The 18,723-nt window shown below is 41.5% G+C and overlaps 1 protein-coding gene across 1 annotated transcript in view; it reads left to right on the forward strand.

Moving 5' to 3' along the window:
• The window catches only part of hdac4 (histone deacetylase 4), a 122,774-nt gene that overhangs the window by 11,146 nt on the left and 92,905 nt on the right, over positions 1 to 18,723 (forward strand). Inside the window, exon 2 of the mRNA XM_085248717.1 lies at positions 2,546 to 2,740. Coding sequence (XP_085104843.1) covers positions 2,719 to 2,740 — 22 coding nt within the window. The 5' untranslated portion in view covers positions 2,546 to 2,718. The remainder of the gene's footprint in view (positions 1 to 2,545; positions 2,741 to 18,723) is intronic.

Here is an 18,723-nt window from a genome sequence, read left to right on the forward strand (position 1 = left end):
GTGTGCGCGTGTGTGTGTGCGCGTGTGTGTGAGACAACTCGTCTGACAAAAATAGGTGGTTTGAGCTGAGAATAGCTCCACTGCCCTCCAGTTGGCACCCTGGCGACTTTTTCTGACACCCCATGCCTCAGCAAATCCATCAACACCCATTTTCGGTGTCCCTCACGGTCATCCAAGTGTCACCAGTGTACATGTAACTAAACACACACCCTTATCAGGAATTCAGACTGACATCTAAACCTCTTCCATTGTTGTTTTGCCCAATGGCTTGAAAGATGCTATGAAGAGCACACTCAACTCAAAGAGTGGAAATACTGTGTTTTGACTTTTGTCATAGCAACACATTCATCTTTTTCTCAAAGTCACAAGTGGCAGTTATCCCATCAGTACTCTGACACTTTTTCCCCTCACATTTGACGGCAATTAATAATCTGGTTTCTCAGATTTTGTTCTAGACTTAAGGGACCGTTATGGTGTTTATGGTAATTCCTGATAGCTGAGGTAAGAGCCTGGAGACTGTTGGCAGGAATACGTTTCCATGAAGTTTTATTTTTCTGCGCAACAGAACTGAACGTAGGTATGTGACAGTAATTCAGTTTAGCAGCTTTAAAGAGCGAGCGTGTCTGTTTGAGAAAGAGAAGGGAGCGCAGACGCACTTTGCTGCGGCCGCTGTGGGGTTTAAACGGACTGATTGCAGCTCTCATTACCACATGTTTGTTTTCAGCTCTGCCGACACCTGTTAGACGTGACAGAGGTGAGTTTTAGTTTCTGCCGGTTAAAGTTGAAGAGCCAGAGGCCTCTCTGTGTGTTTGTTTGCGCACCGCTTGCAGTTTTGATTGCATAAGACACACAAACACCAGGCAGTATGAAAAGTTTTCTTCCCCTCTTTCTTCTGCTGTTGACTCAGAGGTGAGTCTAAGCCTTCATGAAGCCTCTGTTTGCATTTCATTTGGGGCTCTACTACAGCCTTTCATTTAGGCAGTGACTTTCCCAGGCCGACCATGCAAACTGTGGGAGCAAACACGGTAACAGTGTAACAGTAATAGATGTGATCAAATCTTAAAATGCTTGCAAAGGCGTGTGCCCCGGTAAGCTCTGATGCATAAATGTGAAAAATGCGGTGTATTATTGTTGCAGTGCTTAATCACCGATGTACACCTGCTCAATCTCTTTGCTGGGTGTGGCTCAGGCAGTGTTGTGATGACAGTTCTGATAGTGACTCGCATTACTCTGTAAACATGCTGTGATTTTACGTAAAGCCAGATGGTTCAAATGAATCATTTTGATTTGATAAAAAAATAAACATCTTATACAACTTGCCAGTTTGCTTTCACTCCGTTCTCTTTCTTTTAGTCTCCGTTTTAAATTTGCTCGTGCACTGAAAGTTTGGAAGACCCACATGGACATGTTGTAGCCGCCTCCTGTCACTTGAGGGCAGTGTCAAAAATATGTGGACCAACCTGCCCTGTGGGCTACTCTTGTTGCTGTTTGCTGTGTTGTTGGTCCTTTGGTTTAGCCCCTGCTGTGGAGAAGAGATGCCAAAATATACAACAGAGTGTTAAAAATGAAAACGAATGTCCAGTCTGCCTTTTTTGTACTTTTTCCCTCTTCGTAGTTAGCCCCACTGTTGCTCCCTTGGCTGTTCAACCATCAGCATTGGAGAACATCAGTCCTGTAAGCCCACAAGCTGTTGTGGAAGTTCATCTTCACAGCCCCTGCATAGACTGAATTCCCACTCCTGCTTTTCTCCACCAAATCCAAGCTGTTTAACACCTGCACTGCTGCCCTGAACTTTTCTCTGTATAACTGAGCAGAGTTTTATGTCAAAATGAAAATCTCCAAGCCAGTTGGATTGAATATTAAAGAGTATTTACTGAAGCAGCTCCCCAGAGCAAAGGCTGCGTGATGTCCGATTGTGAGAATGGAGAGGGTATTTGTCCGGGAAATTCTCTGCAAGCCATGTGTGTTGCCTGCCGAACACACTCTCACCTAAACTGAACTCTGTGTTTCCAGCATTGTTGCAGACCGTCTCCTGCTGTGTGCTGCATGTGAGAAAGTGCGACTCAGGACCGTGTCCTAACTTGATTCTTGCCACATTTTCTTCACCTTATTTCTCACTTTTAGCAACAATTGTAATTGTAAGACTGTTTATAGCAGATTTACAACAATTAGGAAGTTGCTGTTGAATATTAAACACTTGGCTTTGTTTTGTAACAGCAATAGCAGAAATTGCAGTGCAGTTTATTTTCTAATTGTCAGTGGTTTTCACCAACTATGTGTCAGAATGTCCTGGACAGTTTTGTGCAAGAGACTTAACTGGGGCTGAAGAGAGGCAGAAACTTTGAACTGGGGTCATCAGTTCTTTGAAAGCTGGTTGGCATGCAGGGCTGTCTGTGCTTTGTTGCCTGTGCAGGGAGGAATAAATGAATGGCAAAAACCATAAACGTGTTTGTTTTAAGTTTGTTTAAAAATTTGGAGCATATTGCAGTGATAAATGAGCGCCTGCATGAAATCCCCCGCTTTTTTTTGTATCTCCTCCTCACAGGCTGTTTGGTGAAGCAGTCCAACGAGGTCTTCTTCTGTGGCACAGTGTGATGAATCCATGTTCCTCTTTGGTCGAGCTGGGTAGCGAACGATGGTGACCATGACAGAGGCGCACTGACGCCCTCGCTCCTCTCTTTCCACATCAAGTCTGCACGAGCAACAGCAGCCATAACAATGAGCTCTCACAGTTGCCAAGGTAAGAAATAAGAAATGTAAAATTTAAACACGGCAGTTTATTTTGAATAGATTTATAGCTGCTGTGTTATGGGAAAAGTATATATTCTTTTCCTCCTTAGCACAGGTCTGGATTTTCTATTTTACTTAACTGGACAAAAGGTCCATTGTGTCCTCACTTCCCATCAAGCTCTGCTTGTGTTGGTCATGTTCAGCAAATTGATTTCACAGGCATTTATTAATTGTTGCAGTACTAAAGATTCTGTGTGACACAATGTAGCTTGCTGGCATCACCTTCTATTCTTTTGAAAAGTGTTTGGAGAAATGGTTGAGTCCCTGCCAAAAGGCTTTTCAAAGGGGTTTGCGTCAGAGGGGATTCATGTCGTCACATTACGGGGAAAACTGGCACAGGCCAAAGATATTTACTGATTTCTTTCTTGGTCTTCTTCCTCTTTTTTCTTTTTCTTAAATACGCTGCGTTATGCAAGTGATCGTTGGAGTGGGCCGTGTTTTCCTGTTTCATTTCCTTTTTATTTTGGTCATTTCTGTTCCCTGCTCATGCTCAGAATATATGACATAAATGTAACTTAGCAGTTTTGGTTTTTTTCACATAATAAATCTGAATTGATGACGTTTCTCCAGTGTTTAGTTAAAGGAAGAGTTGTATTCGTCGCATGTTTTTCATTTCATTTGGGGAGGTGGAATTTTTACGTCACAGCTAACAATCTGCTGATGGACAAATCTTTTGAAAAACAAGTGTCAGCTGTTATGAAATGAAATAAAAAATAGGTGAGGGATGATTGTGTTTGCATTAGGCCAGAGCATTCATCCAGTGCCAGACGTTCCTTCTCTTTGGGGAGCTCAGAAATTAAGCTCTCATTGCTCAGTTTCACTTCATGTTAGCAGTTCATTTTCTCCTTGTCGTCCTTCAGTTTGTGCAGTTCTGGTAAAGCCTTTTTCCACGTATGACAGATCATCATTTCCTATTTTTTCAGACCACCACTTAGAGGACTAAAGAGCCTTTTGTCTGATTTAAACTTGGGTGGCAAAGACTGGCATGTTGACATGCTACTTGGCATTTTGGAACTGGGTTTATGGCCTTGGAGGCAGAGCTAGAACACACACACAGAAAAACTCTCTTATCCCTGCAAGACCTTCCCCTTCTGTCTACCCCCCTCTCCCTGCCCTCGTCTCCTCTCTCCAGCAGCAGTAATCGGTGGCAGTCCTGGCTGAGGGGGATCTTGCGTCAATAAATCGTCATGCATAGCGACTCGCCGGCCTGGAACACAAACAGAGAGAGGGGCCGTCTGGTGCTGGAGGCCTTGTATAGCTGGTTAAAAAAGCTTTGAGACCTCTAGAGTCTAACCAGAAAAAATCCTGGATGTTTTATGCACTTGGGTCAGAATGTGTAAACAAAGCAGCCACAAACTTTGACAAAGTGAGACCAAGAAAACTCCCCGCTGGATTTTTTTCTTGCCTTGAAACCATGAAATGCTGGCGGCATCTTAACGGGTCTGCTTCATGTCCGCAAAAGCACCTTAGTCACTTTAACGTAGTAGGTGTGATGACATTCTTGACTAACATATCACTTTCAACATGACAACCACTTGCTTTAAAGTAACTGATAGTTGGAGCTCTGAAGATCGCTTTTTATGGTGTGGAGCTTCAGTGCTAATCAGCAGTGAGGCTTTAACAGCCTTTAAAAAGTTGGGGGAGATAAAATGATCGCAGCGTTGTTTAACAGACCATTCACATGGTTAAAGGTGAGGTTGTTGCTGTTGTCTTAGGCTTAGTTGTGAGTAAAATAATCACTCGGCCCCAAATTTGAGAACCAGCAGCCTTACTGATAATTACACACGTGATCATTTTGGAGACTTCCACTAACCTCATACAACAGTCACCTGTACATAATAACATTTTACATCTAACATTTCATTTCTAATTTACTGCAGACATTGGCTTAAATTGTCGAGAAGGTAGAGACGTGTTTACGTCTCCTGCTACTCTGGCTTTCTCCCACAGTGCAAAGATATGCATGGGTTGGGTTAACTGCGAATTCTAAATTGCTAATTATTTAAATCTGTAGGTGTGAACGTGAGTCCGTCTCGCTTCCTGTGACGACGTAATAAAGTGAATCAAAAGCAGACCCACACTTCCTTTCTGTGACACACACAAACACACACAAAATAAAAGAAGTGATCACAATAAAGGAATCGCACCTCCTCGGTCTTTTTTTAATTTAGACTGTTGGTTTATGGCAGATGGCTGTGAATTATTCATGTTTTTGGGATGACCACAGCCATGTGTAGATTTTATCCCAGAGATTATTCAGTATCAGGGAGGAAGGACGGCACAATAAGCGCCTCATAAATGATGCTGGAGTTGAAACCAGATAAGACTGTTTTGTTTTGTTTTCTCTACTGATCGAGGCAGTGCGTTCTTCATGATCTTAATGATTTTTTTTTTCCCTTGGCTCTCGTCAATTTTGTCTGGTTCTAGCATTTCAGTAGTGGTGCTAATGTCGCAGTTTTAAACTAAAAATGCAGGGTTTCATTCTGTAGTCTTTCCTGGAGGGTCTGTTTCCTGTCAGAATATGAGATACGTGTTTAGGCCTTTGGGGTCAGCTCATTCCTCTAACAAAATTTAAGCCCAAGTATTAGATTTAAAGGTAATCAAAGGCAGCTGCTCTGCAGTTTACGCTCCTGCATTTGAAATAGGAGTAATTTTTAATTCTTTCACTTGCCCTTCCTTCTCCTCTGTCACTCTAATTTCTCAGTCTGTCTCGTTTTCTCTCTGGCTCCAGGTTTTAATCAGAAATTGTAATAAAGACTCTCAGTGGGAGCTATCAAAAGCTTGCAGTGGTGGATTAGAAGAGAGTGGCTAGCCTGGGCCAGGCCACTGCAAGTGAAGTATAATCTTCAAAAAGGGAGCTTAACACCTGCCGGTCCACGCCGATGATTCCTCATTTACAGAGGCCGGTGTCGCTGTATCGGAGAAGGCTCTGGTGTTAATTGATGGTTTAAGTCTGAACGTTTTGAAAGTTGTCTAAAGATGACTGAAGTCGACAGAGTCGAGAGGCAGAGTGAATTAAGCAGGAGCTTAATCAGAGGAAGTTATCAGGGAAGTCGAACACAGAGCGAGGTGGTTCAATTCATCTGGGCTTGATTGCAGCCGTGCACAGAGCAGCTACTGCTATCTAGTAAGAGCTGGAGGAGCACAACGGTACTCTCTCCTATCCGAGCCTGATTGCTGCATTCAAATCGCGCAGCGCGGTTATTGTTCTAATTTATCCTTGGCTCTGCAGAATATTTCTCAATGGAGTGATGGATTGGAATGAGAGCTGAACCGGACTAAACAGAAGCATTTTTAGGAGAACAATGGGAGCTGCTGTGGAGAAATAAGATTACCGCTTCATGATTGTGTTCCCCTCTACAGTTTTCCAGACTATTCCATTCAAGTAGTCTCATTGTCAGATGAAACAAGCGTGCGGTGCAGCCTTCAGAAGAATTTATTAAGCATTCAGAGCTTTGCTGCTGCCGCTGCTGGAACAAGAAGCTCGGTACTGAATTGCGGTTTTGTGTTTTTTGTTATGCATAGTGTTCTTTCACGTAATTAAAGATCATTTCATAATTAGATTATTTTTAGGGCTGTTTTTGGTAGCAGTGACAATGTGGTAATGGATTTTTAACGTCCTCTCATACCCGGCCTTTTGTGTTGATTTTTTTTCTTTTCTTATTTAATCTTTCAGCAGCCGTGCTAGTAAACGAGGCTGTCCTGAAACTTAATACTTGCTGCATGTGACGTTGCTTTGTGGGGAAAAGAAATGAAATGACAGCATGAGCTGACCTTGTATGTAGTTATGGGGTTTTTCCCAGATGTCCGGTCTGGCATAAGTAGTGAAATGAAGAAAATGATTGACCTCTAAGATTAACATCTAGAAGTGAAATGCAAGAGGGCCCCATTGTCTTTAAGACCTCTGCCCAGCAGAAAGCTCTGAAAAGAATATCCGTGTACTGCTGTATTTCCCATCTGGCTGTGGGATGAAGTCCGCTGAGTTCAGCAGGGGACAGCCGAGAAGAGGGAGGTGGGTCAGGTGGGTCTCTGAGGATGTAATCCTCCTGCTTCTATGAACAAAACAAAATCAAAAGTTCCAGCAGTTACACAATCCCTTTTAGGAAGGACTCTGTGCACCCTGGATCTCTCAGGGCAGAATGAACTTTTCCAGGCATTAATCCGAGGATAAGCCCCGAGTCCCTCTAACTCTGTGTGCCACGGCGTGCTAAAAATGCATGAAATACCCCACGGAGCCGCCACGCTCGCTATGATTGGCATTCCCCTGCAGATTTGTACTTGTGGCACCAATTTGGTGGTTTGAAAAAGCAGGTCTTGCCTTGCAGGAAAGTTGCTTTAAAAATAGAAACTGCGTGTTTCAGAAACAGTTGGGTGGTTTTGCAGCGACTCAGTTCCATAGATTAAGATTAACTGATAAGCAGTCATCCACTCAGACCACAGTCTAAACACTCTTATCTCAACTCTGCCTCTTAAGGTTTTAATGCAGGTCTGATAAAACTGACATTTAACAAGGTTTCTATTTGCTTTGCTGATTAATCTCATGGATGATGAATAAACTTTTAGAAATGACTAATTCATTTAGCAGAGGAAGGTTTATTTTTAGATTGAAACGTTTATTTTAATACTAAACCGATATTTAGAGACTGTCGCTGATATTAGAATACTCTCATACTTTTGTAAACTTGTTTGTAATAGTCTTGGTTTATCTAATGGAGCTTTTATTTTATTTTTAGTGGATCAGTTATGGTTTTTTTTTTCCCCCCCAGAAATATACTCTATTACAGTTATGCATATCAAACATGGTCAAGATATGTACGAGCAATCTCAGGGAGCTAAAAGCTCGGCTTTCAGACTCTAAATGCTTGCACTGCTTTATCAGTTGCTTAAAGTCAGTCTGTCAGTAATTTTTGAGGTTATTAAATACATAAAAAGGTTTGTATTCTTAATTATAGTGTGTAGTTACATTTTCCAGCAAACATATGCATTCTCATGAGCTTGTAATTAATCTCTTAAAAATACATAGGAGTTGGGTTTGTAGTTTGTGGAAGCTATCATCTTGCCCCACCATATTTAAATGCAGTGGCTGGGACAGAGATTAATGCAAATAGTTGTGTTTTTCGTATGTAGCTAAAACTGACCACATACATGGAACACCAAAGGTGGAGGAGAAGAGAACTCAATGGCCAAAGGGCAACAACAGGTTATAAGCCAGTGGTCCCCAACCTTTTTTGCGCCACGGACCGGTTTATGCCTGACAATATTTTCACGGACCGGCCTTTAAGGTGTCGCGGATAAATACAACAAAATAAAACTAGTACCGGTACCGAAAAAAAGAAGATTTATTCATAACACACGTGAAAAGACCCAGGAAAACCAAGTTAACGATAAAAACGATAACAAAATAACGCTGAAAACCGATAGAAACCCTGAAAACCACACATTTCACACCTGAGCCTCAACTCTCGCGGCCCGGTACCAAACGACTCACGAACCGGTCCCAGTCCGAGGCCCGGGAGTTGGGGACCGCTGTTATAAGCTAACGGTGCCAGCTAGTATTATGCTCAGGTATCCTAAAAATCACACTTTAGCTCCCACAGTTTGATTACATCCTCACATCATATGAGAGTTTATTCACTTAGCATCAGAGCCCAACAATGTTACGTTCACTTTATTAAAGACAGTTTTATTAACGCTGGCTAACAGCAGCTAATGGGGACTAACAGCAGCTAACTGAGGCTAATGGCAGATAAAAGCAGCGCTTATTGACAGAAAACAGCATATTGCCATCAAAACATCACTCATCGACTTCTTTCACAAAGTTTAAATGTGGATGTTTGTCACCAGAAATTGAGAGCTGAGGTATAAAATGATCACTTCAAATGTTTTGTTTGTGAGAGACAGCCAATCAGATGAAGGTAGGGGTTAAAGGGAAGAGAAGGAGGTATATTTAGAGATTCAGGATATGACTAATAATGATTTTTGTAATGTGAATCCTGCATGGAAGAATACCAAAACTATGGAACTGGAAATGAGTGTAGCACATGCCCTTTAAATTATTTTTTTCCCCCTCTGTGTTTGTGGAACTTTTGACTGTTCTTGTCTTCTCATTGTGATACTCCCCAAACAATCTGATCCTGGTTAACATCATTTAAAGTAGCAGCCTAATCTTCAGAGTTTTGCTAGCTGACATCATTTCACGGCATCTTATTCATGATTAATTCACAGAAACCTCCTTCTCTCTCATTCCTTTCCTCTGTGAGAAGATAATGTCTCTATCAGCACCAGCCAGCAGCAGTAGGGCGTTGTGCCACGATTCTGCCATGTGACGGCTCTACTTTGAGTGGGGCCTTGGTGCTTCTAGCCTGCTCAGAAGGTCATAATGGAAACAAATTGGCCCTAAACCTTCCTGCCTGTTGCTTTTACTGAACAGTACTACAAACCAACCCATTCCAAGAGGGAATGGGTTGGAGCAGCACTACTCAACCAGTTCTCCAGTTAACTGATGAAATTCAGTCTGCAGCAAGAGATGATTCCTAATATGGCACAAGTGACTTTGTTGAGGTAGAGGAAGACGATTTCAGACGTGGAGGTTTCTGGCTTTATAACTCAGATTCATCTGGGGAAATCAGGGTTGTTTAAGTGAGTGTATTATGTTCCTCCTTCTGAACCGTGTGCTCACCAAGCCTTTTGAACTCCTACTGCTCCAATGGAGCTGCTCAGCTGCCAAGAGTCGACTCCTGTGGTTGCACTTGGCAGCTTGCATGTGTGAATGTGTGCAATCTGAAGCCTTTTTTGAGACATACTGGCTTCTTATTAAGAATTTCTTAAATAAATAGCAGGTAAGATTGCTTTTCATAAAATTTCTTCCGTATGACATTGCAATGATGTTGCTGGTCAAATTAAAAGCAAAGCTATATTTAGATATCTTGTTTCCATTGCCATTCGTGTGTGTGTGTGTGTGTGTGTGTGTGTGTGTGTTCCATCTTTTAATGTAATATAAAAAAACAGATCTTTGTGGAATGGAAAGATCCTCGATTTGTGATATTTTTGTTAGCATCAAGCTGCTTGTTGGCTGCAGCGCACAAAGCCACAGTAGTGCTGCTGCATTATCTGTGTTTTGGATAAACACACTTGCTATTTTGGATGTGGAGTGATACATGAGTGGGTGGTTGATATGCAAAATGTCAAGTTTATGTTTTCAGGTATATTTAGCCGCACAGAGTGAACTGAGTGAACATTAAGGCTACGTTCACACAGAGTGACCTGTGAACTTTTAAAGAGTCAGATAAAGATGAAAACGCGACCTTAGTCCGATCATTGGCGAGCTGAGGGGAAAAATGGGAGGAAGACACTTTGAAATTAGTCTGGTGTGTCACTGCTTGATTTCATATGCTATAACAGCATTTTAAAATGTATTATACTAATGATATTAAGCTGTCTTCTCTTCTCATCTTTGGTCAACTGCCACTGATTTCACTATATGAAATGAAATTATATTGGCTGTGGTTAATCTGGCTATAACTTGGAATAGAAACTAAACTCTTGGGTGCTGTCTGGTTGTGTTTTAGTGAACAATGGATTGGCTGATTTTTTTTTTTTTATTGATTTATTTGATGAAGTCCTACTTTTAAAAGCAGAACCTCATCAAGAGCAGCAATATCTTGTTCAGCATTTCTTGACCAAACAGCAGAAAGGACAAATAACGCAAAAATATTGCTCTTATGAAATATATTCCAGCAGGCGATCTTTGAAAACTTTAGCCAAGTCTTTGAGAAGCAACAACTGGCTTCCTAATGTGATAGAAGTGGGATTTTCTTTTTTTTACATAGGTTAAGACAGGAAGCCTTGGTGTCTCGGACTAGCCACAGCCCAGTTTTCATCCAAATATATTATCATAAACTCATAAGATCGTAAAACTCTGCATTATCTAGAATACCCATATCACCAGAGGCTACATGAAGCCTTTACTCTGGGGAACAAGGAAACTTCCTGAATTAATCTATGCGAGATCACCGAGTTCAGCCACACTCGTCATCAGTCAAATTGCATGTAAATGAGGTTTGTCGTCCTCCCACTTCGTAATTTACCAGATTTCTCTTACATCCATTACCACAGCGTAGCACGCTCATTTCTCCAGCTTTCAGAGGCAGCAGCCTATTAGATGAATGAAGCAGCAAGAGTCTGCTTAGACTTGGTGTTGGCTAGATAAATGAGCTAGTTGGGTAAGAAATATGACTCGCTGTGACCCGTGAGTTTGGAAGCTTGTTAACTGGAGTTAACTCCAACTATGAGAAAGATTGTAGTTTATGAAAGGTGTATTTGCTGTGAGTGTGTCTGTGTACGCATATATCGAATATAAGGACTCCTCTGCTGTAGCTCAGTGAAATGTCACTGATTGTTGAGCTCATGCTAAACCATCTCCTCTTTGTCAGGCCGACAATGCTTTTGTCTTTGTGTCTGCGTCTATCAGGCTCTCTGTCATTCTCACACGATTGCAACGGGAGCTAAAACTCTATTAATGAGCATCCGTGCAATGACAAGCCACTCGGCAAGCATTTCAATGCAGAGGAAGATGCTGACACAACATGTAACGCACACAAACACCGCTTCTTCCGTGGGAATGTTTATTTGACCTGACAAAGATGCACACTCAGAGGATTTTTTGGTGGGACTGAACAGTTGGTTAACACAGAAACTAACACTTGGACAGTGAAGACTGCTGTGGGTGTTAGAAAGTTAAATATGCAGGTGTTTTAAGGATTTTAAGAGGGTATTTCTGAGTTCTGATGCTGTGACTTGTCCTTCTTCTAAAATATTTTATTTTTGAACCATTGGAGATGTCACTTGGATGAGTGACATAATGTTTCTCCCACTGAAAACGCGGTGTTCAGATGAACAGAATCAACCTTTAGGCATTTCCTTTGTTGAGCATGGTCCAAGACAGATCTATCGAGAGCTGTGCAGAGCAGCTCATCCTTTCAAGATTGAAATATTTGACATGTAAGACATTTGAACCTAATATGAAAAGTAATTCCTCCTTTATCATTAGGCTAACCATATTCATCTAAATTCGCTCTAATGAAGTAATCACAAGTTTATGTTAGTGCAGGGTGCCTTGAGGATTATTAGTGGCAGGGCTAAAAAACAAAACAAAAAAACAGGGAAATATGCTTTTGATCTATTTATAGACCCTATTACTAGACACCAGTTATCCACCCTCCCCAGTGTTTTCCTCTCCCACAACTGTATTTTATTTGGAGAACAAAGGACATTTTGTTGGGAGCACAGATCTAATGGAGCTCTTATTCCTTTTTGTTCACACCAGAAACACACAGTAGGCTCATACCAAAACATAAACAAGCCACATCAGAGCCCAGTCCCACTGCCGTCTTCGCGGTGGTAGTTTTCCATCATAGAATTGATTTAATTGCACTGCCAGCACCTTTGAATACCGCTTTAAGGTCCAGGTGCACAGTGTTGCTCTGGTCTCACCCCGATGATGTTATGAGCTTGGTGTTATGTCTTTATAGGCGGATCAAGGCAGCCTGTTGCATTACCCAGTGAGGTGAAGCCCTGTAATAATGTTGGCAGCAATCTAAAAGCAGCCCTAGATTACAGTGCCTGAATGACATCATTACTCAGCCTTAGTTGCCGGCAAAGTGTCACTTAATGTGCTGCAGGTAAGACAGATGGCTACAAATATTTGCACACGGTGAATCATAGATTCTTAACCATTTTCTGGCTTTCATGTGTTGTTGTTGTTGTAGATATGTATATGTTTGTTTAAATATCCAAATAAAGGTCAGGGCCAGATAGACTTTAAAAGTCTTTAAAAATGTACATTTGCTCCTAGAAACTTGTGGTCATTTGGAAATCTTCTAGAGCTTCCTGATAAAATAGTTTTGGTCCTGAGCTCTTAATTAGAAGATGTAAGGCTGTACTTACTTTTTCACATGACTGCAAACTTTCTGTGAAAATTTCTTTATCATGTGACGTAGGGCTGTTCGATATAACGATATAAAAACGTCTATCGCTTCATTTTACGCTATCGTTTGTTTTGTGGTGTCGCAAAATAAACTGTTTACGGCAATATTTTTTTCACCGTTTTGATGGTCACTGTAGTGGCTATATTAATTTCTTAAAGTTGTCTCATTCTCTTATATTTAATATAACCACACTACAGACGGACAAGCGCCTGTTTTTATGCGTTGTCGTTGGCAACAACGCCGGTAAAACCATCGCGTGTCCGCTGGTTTAGTTTCCACAAACCTTTCACAATAAAGCTCAAGATCCTGTTGAGACTTTTCAAAATAAATTGAATCACATGAAAGATGCAGAGTGTTTACGGATGAGAAGCAAAAAAGAGCCGCCAGGTGCTAAAAAATAAACCTTAGACTCAAATGTTAGAACAGGCTTTTCCCCGCAGCACATTGTGTAATAAATACAAAGAAAACGGCGGGCGTCACAGCTTATGTCTAAAAATGTATAGTTTCAAGCATCGGTTAAAACACTCAACCCCAGGTACACGACGCCCAGCTGGAAACACTTCACGCAAGTCGAGCTGCCCGAGATTCACCGAATTTACAGAAAATGTTCAATTTTTGTGATTTATATCGTTATCGGGACGATAGATGTCTTATATCGGGATATGAGATTTTGGTCATATCGCATAGCCCTAATGTGACGACGCATTCGTCCTTAAAGTTGTTAGATGTGACGATTTGGTGTCCTGGATTGTGTGGCGTTGGAAATACATTTCCTAAAATGGGTTTGAACCAATAACCTTTTATCCCCTAGATGACATCCAGAGGCAATCTACTAATATTCAGGTCAGAGAAAATAGACAGCTTTCCATCTCTGCTGGCAAAGGTCAGGCTGGACACAGGCCTCCGCTATTGAAGGCCCTTTTGTTGCGACCACAACAAACAAGCAAGCCATTCTCAGCTCTGTGCTGGTGTAATTATGCTGCATAAAAACAAGCGTGACGATTTTAATTGTAATTAGAGGGGGAAAATTGGTGAAGGGACTGAGCCAATGGTAAGCAACGCATTACTGTATGTGTGCGTTAGTGTGTCGGTGTGGGTCTATTAGTATTTGAGGACATACTCCTTGTGTTTTTGCCCCGGGCAAGCACAGTCACAGGCCCTTTCATTTTTCCCTTTTATGTGAATAATGAATCCATCGCGGCTGACACTTATTGAAATGGTGCTTCAAAATCAAGCGGTCAAAGGCTGTAATTGTAGCATGTTTAGTCATACTGTGGTTAGAGCAATGACTGTGTAAAAGATGGATGACGTGACACCGCCTCCTCCCATTGTGCAAAAATGAAGCCAAAATATCCCACTTGTGGAGGCTGCCATCTTGCAAATTTGGAGCCAGAGTCTGCGCAGTAGTGACTTGAGGTGGAGCAACTGTGTAACGCTCCCGCCATCACACCCACTGGACGTGACCGCAAACACGTCCCTCTACACTTTTTACGTAGCCCGGTGGCGTGAGTTTTTTGCTGGTTTACCGCGACTGACGACTCGTTTAATTAAGGTGTCACTGTTATAAAAAAAAGAAACACAACTTATCATCTTATAGTTCTAAAATCACTCTGTTGTTAATTCGTTCGCTAGATTAGCCGCTAGCATACGCACTGTGTTGGAGGCTTGTTGCTAGCTAGTTAGTGATGCTACACACCTGTTACTCTAATAGTCCGTGTTATTGAAGGATTCAGCACTTGTGTTTTTTTTTTGTTTTGTTTTGTTTTTTTTAAATCCATTTTTAGACAGCGGTGAGATCAGCTGCACACTCCACAGAGGCCCAGAGTTACTGTTAATATCAAAAATATAACGGTGTCCTTTGAGATTTTAACATAAGACTGTGAGTGCAATGGATCTAACACTGTTTAAATCTCTACATCCTGGTAACATGGAAACTTTAAAAACATCAGCAGAACGTTTCAGTAGTGTAGTCTAATTTGTTCTTTTCATTACAGGGAGTGCAGAATTATTAGGCAAATGAGTATTTTGTCCACATCATCCTCTTCGTGCATGGTTGTTGTTCAATAATAAAATTATTCCTCAAAAATACAACTTGCCTAATAATTCTGCACTCCCTGTATAAATAGAGTCCATATTATATCAACAGCTACATTCACCCTGGAGAGAAACTAGTGAAGGAGACCATCAGGACCAAGCTGGGTTTCTGGGTCCAGAGGTTTGGAGAAACTTCTTCCCTTTCTTTCATCACAGCTGTCCTGTGCCAGAAGTTCTGTTGACCCACTGAAAGAGGCATCATTTAAGAAACAACAGGAACACTGAAGCTCATGGCATTGATCAAGCAGGACTCATGATCTTCACCAGCAGCTCCCTCACAGGGAAATCTTCAGCGCTCCTCCGTAGGCCCGCCCCAGGAGATGGATAAACCCAGCATTTCATGAACACTGTGATGGAGACCTTTGCTTTGTGTAATGTTATAAATACTCGTATACTCCCCAGAGGCTCCAGGTTTTTACATAAAGATATTATATTCAGTCCTGTAGAAAGTTATATATTTAAAAATATACGATCCTCTCTGGTTACTCTGGTATGAATAACTCTGCATCACTTTATGGTAAATAACACTATCTGCAAAAAACTGAGAAAGAACTCCAGACCACAAGTTTGTAGTTAAACATACAAGTGACGACCTTTGACCTTCATCAGGTTTTATTTGATTGTGTTAGAGAAAATTTCATATGCTCTTCATGCAGCTGAGTACATCAAGCGTTTAAAACGGAAGCTGTGCAGGTCTGAGATCAGCAGCTTTGTGAAACACCAAACTGAGGTCCTGTTAATGCTGATATATAGTGACACAGTTACATGAGTGATTAATCCTTTTGTTTTTTTGTCTTTAACTTTATCAATAAAACAGCTGCAGCTTTCACTACAGCACATGTGGTATTTTAACCTTTGCACTGTTTTCATCAGTTCATTTTGCAGTTAACATGTGAACATGTTGGATGATCTGTCTGCTGTCACTGGGTGGTGCTGAGGTCTGAATCTGAGGGCAGCTCCTGTAATCACAAAGAGAACAGAACCATCACAAACTCAAATATAAATTGTATCCCTCAAAATTGAAATAAAGCTGATTCTTCTGTCCTCACACACTCAGGATCTGAAGTTATTCTCTTACATTTTTTTCAGTATTACAGTACACTACAGTACTTTAATCCATAGTTCCTGATTAATGAGGAGTTACTGAAGTACAAGCTTTTAAAAAAATGTTACTGTCTTTACAGATGTAGCAAGAGACTGAAAACATGCTGTTGTTTGCACATATTTAGTATTCAGCTCTGCACAGGAGCTGAAGCAGGGTGCAGCCTCTTGCTTTTACAGTATAATACTTGTAATAAAAGTACAGTAACGGTAATTAGTGACTGAGTAGCCCGGGGCGTTTCTCTTGATTTCTTTAGTCAGGGTAAATTCATTCACCTGCATGGGTTAGCTAAACGAACCCTGACAGCCGAGTGCTCATTTTAGCTAGCTAAGGTCTCAGGAGCTAGCTAAGGACAGTAGTTATGGAGTAGCTTACAAACACATTTAACTTACCGAAAAAGTGCAGCGGGGGCCTCGGGTCCTTCAGTCGGGTAGTCCAGTTTAGTCAGTAGGGCTGGGCGATATATCGAGTTTTTAAAAAAATATCGATATATTTTTATACGAGATATAAGATGTGACAATATCTTTTATATCGATATAGTCTATGTTACGTTATAATTATAGTTGTGGAGCCACAAGTTTGCCTCTCTTTCGTCCGCTTTTGTCTTTCCGCAACGTTACTCGGCCTCGCCCCTCCTTCACTGAACACAACTCCCCCTCCTCCCCCATCGCTTCACCTGCAGGCAGCGACAAGATGGACACGGCAAATCTCCGTTAACGAGTTACTGCGCATGGCCCCGTGCGTGGGGCTGGACGGCGTCAACGTGTTAACGAGCTAACCACGCTAACGAGCTAACCACGCTAACGCCATGCACGGCCTGAAATCCTTTCATTTTCTCAAAAATCGACAGCGCGCCTTATGTATGAATTCTGATGTGCTTGATGGCCGCGAACCGATTTTATGTGGAACACGGCGCTCAGCAATCTGTCAAAAAATGTTTTAGTACGACTTTGGTAATTTACGGAGCTGCATCGGCTTGATGCCTTGTCGGAGCATTACGGCTACCGAGGAGCCTCGCGGAGTGATACGTACTGTGCTTCAACGTAATATTACCGTATTGTGTGTGTATAAGGACCATAAATGGCACCTGTTAAGAGACACGGTTACGAAGCGGATTTCAAACTCCAGGCTGTCAGTCACAAACTTGGGAACAGAGCAGCTGTGAAATCTGCCCTTGTTATTATGCTCAGCGTCTTTTAGTTTACATTTTGACTGCACAATTGTGAGCTCTTTGTTATGCACAAAAACAAAATGGTTTTCTTTTATTTATGGAGCACTTTTATTATATAATAAATGCTCATAATTTATTTTTGAGTAGTTTTTTTCATGTACATCTATGCTGTATGTTAATAAAAGTGCCCGTGTGACATCTGGGACACAGCTTTGACTAAGAACTCTCTTTTTGTTCTTACCTTATGGCTTTAAAAAAATATCTAGATATAAATCTTCTATCGCCATCCAGCTAAAAAATATCGAGATATGAATTTTGGGTCATATCGCCCAGCCCTAGCTGTCAGGTTAAAACACTCGCTCTTGTTTTTGTAACGTAAACGCTGGCCCTCCTCTCAGAGCCTACGCTCTATCTACTATTCCCGGACAGAGATACGCAAGTTTCTCCGTGACTGCAGCTGCCAGTCAAAGCTGCTATGATGACGTTTCACCCCAATTTAACATCACCGCGGTAGGAATTAGAATCAAACTTATGGGAAAGGAGACCCCTAGGACATAAATCAGCGTGATGAGAACTATTGAAAACAAAAGAAAGAATCTTTGGATAAAAATTATCTGAGGAGAATAAATTTATTTTAGTCTGACCCCAGTCCCATCCGCTAACATGGAGGAGGCGGGGTTTATGACCTATACTGCAGCCAGGCACCAGGGGGCGATAGAGAGATTTGGCTTCATTTTTGGGGTGCTGTCGCGTCGTCCATCTTTTATACAGTCATTGGGTTAGAGTGAAAGTGTTCCAGAGAGGTCTTTCTACCTTTTATTCAGCCAGTTGTTCATTGGTATTGGTACATTCTAACATTTCATCGTGAGCGTGTTTTCTTTCTGTCATAAAATCTGTAGTGAACTGAGGTGAACTAGTTGTTAAGTTGGTGTTGTGCATGGACACACGGGGAATAGTCAGTCATTCACTACATTGTGTATTTTGGGACCAGATCCAGCGGTAAGGCAGCACTTTTATCAAGCGCACGTTGGCAGTACGATTGATTAAAGATGTCTGATAGTGGGAGAAAATGGAGCGCCCAGATGAGACTAGAGCCAGCTCTTGGCAATAGTGGGAAGGAAAACTCCCTTTTAGCTTAGATTCTTAACCATTTTCTGGCTTTCATGTGTTGTTGTTGTTGTTGTTGTTGTTTGTTGTTGTAGATATGTATATGTTTGTTTAAATATCCAAATAAAGGTCAGGGCCAGATAGACTTTAAAAGACTTTAAAAACATACATTTGCTCCTAGAAACTTGTGGTCATTTGGAAATCTTCTAGAGCTTCCTGATAAAATATTTTTGGTCCTGTGCTGATTTATGTATTTGAATAGTTTGGTGGTTCGTATGAAACCTTTGTGCTGTTTGGGTTTTTTCATCAGACGTGGTGCCGTGCACGATGGCCAAACATCAACACTTTGGTCTCATCTGTTAAAACGACATAGTTCTAGAAGTCTTCTGGTTTGATCTGAGGCAACCTTGCAAAACTAAGCTGTGATGCTATCGTCTTTTATTAGACAGAAGAATCTTTCTCATTGCAACAAT

Source organism: Mchenga conophoros, linkage group LG16, assembly GCF_057382185.1.
Source record: "Mchenga conophoros isolate Kocher_MC1m ecotype Shallow Benthic linkage group LG16, M_conophoros_male_GT1.1, whole genome shotgun sequence".
Taxonomy (NCBI): domain Eukaryota; kingdom Metazoa; phylum Chordata; class Actinopteri; order Cichliformes; family Cichlidae; genus Mchenga; species Mchenga conophoros.